General features: G+C 37.1%; 1 protein-coding gene across 1 annotated transcript in view; it reads left to right on the top strand.

Moving 5' to 3' along the window:
• Positions 1 to 12,307, top strand: part of aff2 (AF4/FMR2 family, member 2) — a 145,365-nt gene that overhangs the window by 76,431 nt on the left and 56,627 nt on the right. Inside the window, exon 5 of the mRNA XM_077578694.1 lies at positions 11,187 to 11,231. Coding sequence (XP_077434820.1) covers positions 11,187 to 11,231 — 45 coding nt within the window. The remainder of the gene's footprint in view (positions 1 to 11,186; positions 11,232 to 12,307) is intronic.

Consider the following 12,307-nt stretch of genomic DNA (forward strand, 5'->3'; position numbering starts at 1 on the left):
AAACTTTGCCTCTATTCATTTAGTAAGCCACATTTCTTTACTTTGCTTTTAAATGTCTTTAGTTATTTTGTTTGTAAATACTTTTAAATGTTGTACTTTTAATTATGTGAAGCACATTGAGTTTCCTTGTATATGAAATGTTCGATATAAATACAGCTGACTTGCCTTGCCTTGTGCATCTTATATGTGACCCGCTCCGAGAAAACGGTCCACATGTCGGCGACATTAGTTTTCAGTCAGTGACAAAAAGAGACAGTTTGGACAAAAATGTCGATGTTGAGATTTCTCTAAAAATAGTCTCCTTGAGGTGTCGATTTTTATTTCCGAGCAGCACAAAAGTTAAAACTGTAATAGAAGTAAATGAAAATAAGAAATTATCTGAACAAGTGCATCTTTAATCTGCGTGTTTATAGCTGACTTTAGCTAGCAGCACATCTCGGAAACCTGCCTCAAAATAGACACCTTGCCGCCCCAATGCGTATATATATATATATATATATGTAAATTAATTGTATATGTAATAAATATGTAAAATAAAGAACCATCCAATATTTCCTGTTTAGTTTTAAATGATTCAGGTTTCCTGCTCTTGATCAGGTTGCCTCCCGAAGGGAACAGAGTGTCATAATCTGTAATCAAATTGATCATAATATATATTTTATATATATATATATATATATATATATATATATATATATATATATATATATATTAGAACTATTTGAAGTCAGAGTTGATGAATGTGAGTGAATAAGCGAATACAAATTGGTGTCCTATTGTACTGCTGACGACTCTCCATCACCCACCCGCTGTCCCCCTTTCAAGAGGCACTTATTTAGTTGGTAAAAAGGCATCATGCCGAGAACCACACACAGAGAGACCACACACGCACACACATTCTGCCAAGAGTACAAATCAAATAGGCTGTATTTTCCTGCCAACAGGACAAATCATATATACTCAGCTTGAATGTTGCTGTGCACACACAAACACAAACCTGTCAGTCATTTCCTATTCACTGCTCTCAACTTGAATGCCATTGGGATGCGTTCCGCATGTGTCCTTTATCCTACTGCTTTTTCTTTTTTTACGCCAACCAAAATAGAGGCACCTTGATGAACCTACAGAAAGAGTTCATGCTCATCTTAGCGAATTGGAAGGTGTGTCCAAACTATTGACTAGTACGGGTTGACTGGCTAAACCGCTATAATATCCCAGGTACAGCTCATAGGATCTTTTAAGACAGCTGAACCAAACTAAAGTCTATATAGTGAGATTTGGTTCAGGCTGGATATTTGTGTCATTTTAGAGGCCTATTTTACTGAAAATGTTTATTTAATTCAGATATTCCACTGTGTGGCTCAATGGCTCTGTGCTCTGCACGTGTTAACATTCACAGTAGTGTTAATTTTCAAAATTATGTATGACTATTAAATACTCTAACAAGAAGTGAGCCTCCAGTTGTTTTATGTGCATTGGTGTTAGAATTTTACCAGTTCCGACTGTCTGAGAGGCCATAAAGGCATCTGAATGGGATTGGATGAACAAGTCAGGGGGTGGAGCCAGTGTAATCGAGCATTGTGGGGAATGTGAGTAAGCGAACTTGTGTTTGGAGGTGAAAACGCACACAGCTAGTGCAACTTGAAAAAAATAAATAAATTATCAATGATGTTGTTGGTTAATCGACATTGACCATCATTAGCTTAACGCCGACTACATATAATATATATATATATATATATATATATATATATATATATATATATATATATATATATATATATATATATATATATATATATATATATATAATTCAACTCCTCATTATTATTTGGAGTCTTCCTCAGAAGCATATTTTTGGAATGCAGTAGGAAGCCAGGAGAAGCCAAAGAAAGGACATTTTGCAATGACTATTTGAACTATAAAGTGGCATGTGATTTAAAAAAAAAAATAGGAAAAAATAGCTCTAGACAAAAACACAGCAGCAGCATTTGAAGGCAATTATAATAGGAAATAGAACAGACGACATCATGATTCTGATTCGCATTCTGATACATGATACAACATGTGTAAAATGTGTGTGGTGAATGAACCAAAATAATTTCCACTCCGTCTATAAACGACATTTGTTGGGGTCACATTTCAACAGACTGAAGTATATGGTGTCGCTAACTTGTTCTGGGCTGTGATTCACCACAAAACAAGGCTAATTAATGTATTCAACCTCAGTTCAATCTCGGTGCAATTATATGGTCCAATGGCATCGATCACAGCTTCTCTTCACTCTGCCCTCCTCACTTCTTTGCTCATCCGCTTTTAACAGCCAAATAATGTTGGGGATCTGATAAGGGATTGATGAAACCGCTTATGATGGAATTATTAAAATAACACTTTTAAAGGGTACATTCATAAACAATTTAACATTTCCAAGTATCTTAACAACATGCCTGTGACATGCTTTTGTTAAAATACCCCAAGGATCAAGAACTGAAGGACAATTTTCAGTCCTTTTTAGACTCTGGTTCAAATTAGCTCACATTGCAGCTCTGCTTACCTTTTTGCTTTGACATCATTTTGGAAGACGTGGCTCTTGGTTGGTGGGACTCATTTTCTGAATTAGTTCGATTTACTTGCTTGTGCTATTTAATTCCAGAGAGACAAATAGTTGTAAGCGATGAAAAATTAAAACTTCTCCCTAAATGTCCCATTAACAAACTTTTTCTCAACTGGATTTTCAGAATTTTTGCAACATATTCATGACTTTTGACAAGATAATTAACATACACTAGAGGTATCTTTCATGCACACTATACATCTTATTGTCGACATCCTCGCATCTCTAAAACTATCACTTTTCAGGAAAACATGCTCATGGGCACCTTAATAGTTGTTATAATAGTCGGCAGACTACCATTGTATAATCAATTTCACATGTCTAAAAATTATGATTTCAGACCTTTGAACATCCAAAGTTGTGAAGAATGAAGAAGTCAAGACCAACTATTGGCAAAGTTTGGATTTATTTATCCGAAATGTCCTCTTGGGAAAAAGTGTATTTGAAAAATATAGTACAGCTGGAGAGTTGAGCTGTATTATACCAAAGCTGGAACTAAAATATCCACACGAACTCAGTCTGAACTTAAAATGAACCCCTTTTTAAGTGTATACTTACACATAACACACAGATACACACAACACCTTGCTCACACTCTAGTGCATGCATATAGTACATCAAGTCCAATCAGCACAGGCCTAAAATGACAGACTTATTTGAAGCAATGTTTCAATGTCGACATTTAATTGGATGGTACATCAACCGCTTATCTGCTTCTTTGCAGCTTGGAAAGAGAAAAGCAAGATGAAGGACAAGAGAGAATGGAGGGAGAGAGAAAGCTAAATAAATGTGGGCTGGGTGGGGAAGTAAGCAAAAGAGAAACAAATGAAATGAGAAGAGGAAGGAAGAGAAAAATGTTGTGCACAGTAGTGTGTGAAAGTGTAAATAGTAAATAATAGAAATTGTGTAAAGTTAGGTATAAAAGTTTACTTTAATCGAAAATCTGTTATTTATTGAACTGATTATAATCCATCAAGAAAAAATCCCACTGATGCATATTTCATGCTACACATCACGCAGAGAACGAGGTCACACATATGCAGATGTCAGAGCAAAGGCAACCCTTGCAGCTAGATGTAGGCCGGTCGCGACCTTGCTCAAGGGCACCTGGGCAGTACTCAGGAACAAGACATTCTCTTTGTCTGCAGCAATCTTGTGACCCTGATGATCAATAAATTCTGGTTCTTAAAACAATTATTGTGTCTTTGTTCATCTATTTATGTCAGCAATTTATAGAGACAGACAGAACAAATAAATTATTTTTAATTAGATGGCCGAAAATATATGATTAATAAGTGTATTCACTTTTTGTGACTTTCCTATTTGCTGGTGTGCTTTGAGATATATATATATTTTTTATGTAAAACATACCTTGGCTCAATAAAGGCTGGGAATCACTGAATTAAAGAATAGAAAATACATTGTGTGTAAATTCTGAAAGGCTACGCTGAAATTGTGTGGAATTAAGTCAATTGTTAAAATGTAGGATGTCAGTGGTCAATTGAATTTTATTTTGTAAATTTGGGAAATTTTGAATGTCAGAAATAGTTCTGAAGACGTCCTGAATGACCTGAACATTTTAAAGTTGGAGTGGTTTGAACTGATCAAAAAATGTGGAATGAAGAGAATATTTATGACATGCCTTAATTTGGAAATTATATTGTGGAAAGTGTGGAATTGGGGAGAAATTTAATTATCAAGGGATGTTCGATGCCACTTTTTTTAGAGAGCACTCAACTCTTGAATAGTCACCGACACCAATATCAAGTACTTTTGATACATAAAATCCCCCCCTCCAAAAAACAATGACAAATAATAATGAAAAAAAAAACTATCTGAATATAGAATTTAAAACTGCATGAAATTAAGGGCAATTTTCTGTTCTTCTAATTCCTAGTTCCTGATTGTAAAACAGCCACAAGAGGTCACGAATACAGATACCTTGAAATTAGGCCAGGTATCTGCCCTATATCGGTACCCCATCCCTAGAATTATTGGAATGTGGGGTGGGAGTTCTGCTGATTTTGAATGAGCTGGATTGTTTGAAAATGGAATAGTCAAGAAATGTGGGAGGAGGAGGTAAATACGTAAAATATGTTTTAATTTGGGTTAAGTGTTAGCTAGTTCCCAAAATTTCCCAAACGGGATTAATATTTAGAAGTTAGAATTGCTCTTGTTCAAGAAATGTGAAATGAGAATGCAAAATATGTGAAATATTTCTTAAATTCAGCAATTTGATTGTGGTAGGTGTCAAATTTTGAGAATGTTAGAGGAAATTATTGGAATTGGGAAAATAGATGCCAAAATGTTCCGAATGAGCTTGAAACTGAAACATCTCGGGAAAGATGACGTTTTTTTTTGGGGGGGGGGGGGGGGTCGTCTCATTCAGTTGAATGAGGATTATTGTGTTGAAAATATGGAATTCTGGGAAAGGTAGACATTTTTGGATTGTTGAATGTAATAATAATAATAATAATAATAATAATAATAATAATAATAATAATGCATCAGATTTATGTAGCGCTTTTCTAGACACTCAAAGACGCTTTACAGAGGAATGGATACATTATTCATGCACTCACACATTCACGCTGTGGTGGCGGTAAGCTACTTAAGTAGTCACAGCTGCCCTGGGGCAAGCTGACGGAAGTGTGGCTGCCAGTGTGCGCCTACGGCCCCTCTGGCCACCACCAAACATTGGCACCTTCCATACACCAGTGTGAGTAGCACTGGAGGCAATGTGTGTGAAGTGCCTTGCCCAAGGACACAACAACACATGACTTGGGAAGAGCAAGGATCAAACGGCCGACCTTCTGGTTACTGAACGACCGTCTCCACGCCCTGAGCCACAGCTGCCACAATTATTATTATATATAGATATATATATAAATTGTGCTACCAAATGTATAAAAATGACAAATTTAGATAATCTGATGCGGCAAGAGAGTATTTTTCCAGGACAATTTGCAAGTTGTTAGTCCCACCAGTTCACGCAGACATCCTCACACAACACAAACATCCTCACACACTCGTGAAAGTGCGGCGCACCCACAAAGACACAGACTCACACGCACACACCATGAGTAGAGCTTGTGATCTGTCTCACATGCTGGTAATCCCAGTGACGGCGGTCAGTGCAGCTCTGTAAACAGCTGAAATATGGATGATAACAGGAGCACATGAAACCGAATAAACAAATAGTCTGTGAGCAGAAAAATCCTTGAAGATTTTCCAAACCCGGCTGGACCTCAATCTTCAAAAACTTCAATAGCACCAACTGGATGACTGGCACGTTCACTTTGACGCTATTCCTTTTTTCCATGACAGCACAGCAACAGTTTGCCGCACTTTGACCTCTCTAAGTGTTGACGGCGTTCACTTACTTCTTGTAATTTCTGCAACAATATGAGCCTTTTCCTTGTCAGCACCCGACAAGAAATCCTGTGAAATGACTTTGAGATGTAACAGGATGTGGAGCGGGTGAGTTAACAGCTCTGCGAGGACACAGAAGGGAAAAAAAGTTTGCATGCATTATACAGCAGATTTGATTCTTTTTTTTTGTCACTGTCTTTGTTTTTTTCCCCATCCTTTCACTTTTGTCGTTTCTTCTTTGCGTGTCCTCTTTCAACACATTAACAAAAATAAGCTTTTTGCTAGTACGCCGGACGATAACTGTCTTTTAAATCTTTTAATTGCATTACAAAAGAAACAAGAGACAATGGAATGGGTTCAGTCACTTGAGTTTAATTTAGTAAAGCATCAATATGAAATCTTCATCCATGACAAATTATATATTAACATCGAAGAATTTTGTCACAGGCAATAATTTACATAATATTTGAGACGTGTCACAGAAAACATTTATCCCATCAGAGAATACTGAAATGTGGAGTAAAGTGGAACCTCGGCATACGAATGAGGCAGCATACAAACTATTTTCAGTTTATGAACAATCTTGGTATGGCTGCATGGATGGGTTGCACCCTGCTACAATGACAATAAAGCTCTTCTGATTCTCATTCTCAGTGAATCATCTCGGTGAGTCAAACACTGTCAGTATCCTGGTTTATTCTTTTGCCCTAAATTAGCTCTCAGTGGAAGTGGAAAAAGTGATTTTTGTGTTTGGGAGCTCACTGTGCAGTTTGTTTTGGTGAAATCGATCTAACATCTGTACTGCTGTAGTTAGAATACAGTAATTATTAATCACACTCGTATGGCACTATATCAATGGCCAAGGAGTCATCGGCTAGTGCTAGCCAGTGGAATTTTAACTGCACCCTGAGAGATTAAAATTATGCCTGGCTGGGTTTCATCTTTGTCAACGGTACGAGAGCTTGCTTGCTAACATGCTAACTTTTCATCCCAGTTTATCTAGAAAGAATGGGTAGCGCCACTTACAGTGTTTTGCTTGCGAACACACTGTGGTATTTTTTATTTAACCTTAATTTAAGAGCAATTTGCAATGACAACCTGGTAGAAGAAAGCAAAGTAAAACAAAGAAAATAAAAGTAAATTCAAATCCATAGAGTAAAACTGTAGTGTTATACAGTTACTTATTTACATAATTCATAGCACATGGTGAATACGTACAATGTTCTAAGCAGGCTGGAGAAAACCCAGGAAACTCTGCAAACTCCACACAGGAAGGTCTGAACCAACGTGCTGCTCTAATTGGGTGACATCATTAAATATTTGTTCAAAACATTTCTCGTTATGGCACAGACGTGACTTAAGTCTGTGCAGTTCTTTCTCATGCAAGGAAAAACGTTTATGCGACAAAATTGTCTGGTGTCTTAGTTTCTGTAACTTGACAATCTATCTGCACCTTAACACAGGTGCACATTTATGAGTTCACGATTGTAGTCTTGTTTATTTTTTCCAAATATTTTGACTTCATTTCCCCCATATAATTATTTCTTTCCTTTTTAGTGCAGCCCTACACCTCCGTGTATGTGTGTGCAAGTGAGGCGTAGTGAGAGGGAGAGGGACCCATTGTTGGTGTGTTCATGTGTGTCGACGTCTATCATCTGAGCAGCTATTTCAGACAGAAAAGCATTTCTGCCTCAGTAATTGCCTTGGTTATATTTTGCACCCAACTCACTTCTTACTCTTTTTTGGGGGTTCTTGTCATTCTTAGTTTCACCGCTTCTCATCCTTCAGAGACTTTATTTATGTTTTGTTTTTTTACTTTTTTTGTAAATTTCTGCATTATACTGTAACCATTTCTCAGTGCTCAACTTTACAAACACACGCACACACTGCACCACTCACATTCAAATCTATTACAGCTGGTTGCTATTCGCAAAGCCTGGAGGCTGTGGTGTGAGCGTTGTGTATTTTATTACGATACATTCAGTATGCTATCCTGTCTGAAGGTGTACTGTATGTAGCCAAGTGGAAACAAAGACCAAACACTCCAAGCCCTAGTTACATACTCCTGTGACAGATGTACAGATGGAAAATATATTGGTGTGGATGGGTGGAGTTTTCTTTTGTTTGGTATTTTTGTAGACATGCGCAGGTACTGTAGAAGTGAGTGTTTGTGTTGTTGTGGGAGTGAACACAGCCAAATTGATTCCCGGCCAATCAAAGCGGTTCCTTTCATTTCCTTTAAATTCAGCGCAGGAGATAGTATATTTATATTTATATGGAACTACAAGAAGATCTCCACTTGTGGATGATGTCAAGTTGGCCGCTGTGAAGTGGGGCACTTTGAGACCGATGATAATAATAATGTGTTCAATTAATTGATTAATTCAAAGTTTGATGCAGTGTTGTCATATTTATGAATGAAATACGATAACTTTCATCACACAGAATCTGTCTGCCTACATTTACATCAAATCCACCAAAGTCACTTTACCACCTGCGCCACAACTTAGACCTGCTTTTAGCAGGGCTAAGGTCTAGTCTACTTCCTGCACTTACCAAATTGTCTGGTGGAACGCTTACAATGCCCAAACATGGTGAACGAGACTTGCCCAGCACAAAAATAAAGATGGGCCAGTTTTTACGCCAAGCACGTTTAGTATTTACGAAAATACAGTCCCAAGTGGCAAATAAAATAAAACCGTTTCATTTTGTATCCTCATAGAAAATTAACTAAAAGCTAGGCTGTTATAAAAGGGTTTAGGAAATGCACCAAGGATTCCATTATTTTAATTTTTCACGGATGTTTCTTAAACTTTGGTAGCACCAATGAAATACAGAAATGAAAAATAACTTGGAATTTTGCTCTAGTTTAACATCCAGCTTTTAGGGTTTTTCAGTTTTTACCAAAAAGAAATGAGAAATTCCAGTCTGATTCATGTTTTATTTTAATAATAGCATGTAACGGGCCAGTCACACATTCCACTTTCACGTCAATCCAACAAAAGTTACTGAAGTCAAAGTTTTCATTATGTATTATATATGTTTTTTTTTTTTTTTTATCTTCTCGCAGAACCATTATACTATAACATCAAGTCATCATCAGATTATTTTTGAGGGGCTGGTCATATCATGCACACCAAAACTTAGAAATAATGAGTGCAGGCATGTTTGAAGACATATAGGATGAGTATGTGATGACGTAAATACATGGCATTCCTTATTTTAGTTCCAGTAAAATGCATATGACACTTAGGGATTTCCTTGAGTCTTTTGGCTTCTCTAGTTAAATCCTTAATTGTGGTGTGATGTCATCATAATGCTGTTGTTATGAATGCCTAAATGGTTCATTAACAGTTAATGCAACCTTTATAAACTCCTAATTGTTTTTAGATCTACAAAGAGGAATGACATACCGTGTGCTAATATGCTCAAGCTGAGCCTGCTTATAAAAATGGTTGTACCCTATTATTAAAGAACGATTAGCAATATATGTTTTCACTCATAATGGTCAAGTCCTTTTTTGTTACATAGCATATGCCAGTGTCCCTTGTAGTTTTATTAGCTGTAATTCAGGACGAGGATGATGTCATCGTCATTATGGCGGGCACTAAATGTTTCCCGATGCTCATGTTGGTGCAGTTAGTGATGCTGTGCGACCGAGGTTATGGTTATGGAGGGATTTGCTCTCCTCTCCTCCAGCTGCTCCTTTATCCCTCACTCCTTTTTTTATTGAGCCTGTCAGGGAGAACCAAGCCAGGAACGAGTCCATCACACTGTTTTATTTTGTTTTCAAATGCTTTTTGCAAACACTCATTTGGCAGTGGCATTTATACTTGTGTGGGGTACATTTAGCTAACAATGCAGTGTGTGTATCCAGCAGAGACAATAATGATTTGTTTCGAATAATGGAAGAAGTACAACATGCACTTTGGCTGAACTGACACAGCAAAGAGCAGCTGCTCCAAGAAAGCCATTTGTTTGGCTTATGCTTTCATTTTTATAGGAGACGTTTCATTGTTTACTTGGATTTTATTTGGACCATCACTAAAACTCAAGCGTTTGGTTAGTTATGCCACCTTTCCAAATAGATAAAGTACTGCTAGTCACTTTGTGGAGCGTGCCTGGCATCTTTTTTTGCAGCGTGACAAGACTGTAAAAATTGTAAATGACCTCCCAAACTATTTGGACTTATTTGTTTTTTCTAATAACAAAGGCAAACGATATCTCATTTAACATACTGGTTATTTATTTTTATTTTTGTTATTTTCACAAAACACATGCCATCATTTTTTGGGGATCATGTTCAACGTTTAGCTGTTAATGCCATATTGACTATTTGCTGTCATTTATTTTGTGTTGATCTTTTTTTTTCTTTTTTTTGTGTGTGTCCCCTTTCATTTCTTTTTCTTTTAAAGAATCAAATACATTTTTGGAAAATATATATTTATTAATTCATTTTGACAATGGTGTAAGATTATTTTCCATACATTGATTATCTGTGTCATTTATAGGTCTGGGTGAGTACCCACACCACATATCGGTTGATGCCTGACCTAATTTTGAGGTATTCATGATGGTGGCCTATTATGTCCATTTTACAATCAGGTGAAATGAGAAATTGGCAGTGTAGATTTTTTTTTATTAATTTCATGCAATTTTAAGGAAAAATTATACATTGGGAAGTATAGGTCTTTCTTTATTTTTCTTTATTTTTGGGTGGGGGGGTATTTCATGCATTAAAAGTATTAGTAATATTGGTGACTACTCAAAAGTAGTGTACTCGTAATGTTAAAAAAAAATGGTATCGAACATCCCTACTCACAACTGAAGCCGCCACTGAACTGTTCCACTGTCAGAAGCATCTGTGGAAAACGCAGCATGAAAACAATGAAGAATTAAGGGAATTGTAATCACCCATGTGAAGCGATTATGAATGTGTGACTTAATCCTAAACACCGTAAACATTAGAGCCTGTCAAATTGAGCCTTAATTGTGTAGTGGTTCAGGTAGCTGACCTTTTCAGCTGGTATGGGATCTCAAGGCTCCATTCCGTGACTAGACCTCGTATCAGGTGAGGCAGTATAGAAAATACGGATGGATGGAGCAACAAATTTTCCTTTTTGTTGCATGTAACTCAAGCCATGTTGTTCTTGTCACAAATGTGTTCTATTAATAATGACAGTTTCTTTGTTATGTGCAGGTCAATCTTCCAAATGACTCCAGCTGTGTAGAAGAGATCTTGCGGGTAAGTTTTACACACACACACACACACACACACACACACGCACACACACACGCACACACACACACACACACACACACACACACACACACACACACACACACACACACACACACACACAGTAATTGCAATGATCATCAGCTGTTTTAAGTTAACTTGCAACGTTTTTCTTTCTGGAGGTAGACAGATTGTAGCCAGGAAGGTCTGGATGGAGAAAAATTGTCCAATTACGTCATGCAGAAATATCTCATTCCTTCTACCCGTGTTTGTTTGTTTTATACATCTAATAAGAATTGCATTGAATAACTTCATTACAAACACTCTTTAGTTTAGTCTGTCCCCAAAGTGAAGCGAGAGTAGAGTCATCACTTCACCAACCCAGATACAGTAGTTGCAAGCCGTCAAGGCAGCATATTGTATAATGTGATATCAAACTTATCGCTCACTTTCCTCTGTCACCCATCACCGGGATTGTCTCCATTCTCTCTCTCATGACCCTCTCTTTGTGTGCCTGTTCATCGCTCTCTGCTCTCTGCCATTCACCTCTCCCTCTCACAAATCAATAAGCTGGTCAACAGCCTGTGTGACACATCGAGGGCTGTGAGCTGCATGAGAAGCCTTATGTCAATAAAATTGGTGCGCTATTGAATTCAATCTGTAGTTTCAAGCCGTGTCAAGTGGAAAGAGCAGCAAGTTCAGAATGTGAAGTGGGGTGCGTTGGAGCAGATGCCTGAAGCTGTTTTCCCTTTTCTTTCACAACACAGCAATAGGTCAGATAGTACACAAACATTTCTGAGTTGGGTGTACTTTTATCTCCATCCATCCATTTTCTATACTTTTTGTCCTAATTAGGGTTGAAGGTGATTTGGAGCCTATCCCAGATGACAATGGGTGTGAGGCGAGGTATATCTTTGACTGGATGCCACTAGTTCATACTGTTAGATATTATTAACATTTAAATTCTTTATTTTCATATATTAACCATTGTTATACATTATTGACATCTTAATTCTTTATATTAACCATGTTGAAAGGTTTTATAGACGTGTAAAGCAAGTAGTGTTGAACTCAGTATAATT

Source organism: Vanacampus margaritifer, chromosome 10 (assembly GCF_051991255.1).
Source record: "Vanacampus margaritifer isolate UIUO_Vmar chromosome 10, RoL_Vmar_1.0, whole genome shotgun sequence".
Taxonomy (NCBI): Eukaryota; Metazoa; Chordata; class Actinopteri; order Syngnathiformes; family Syngnathidae; genus Vanacampus; species Vanacampus margaritifer.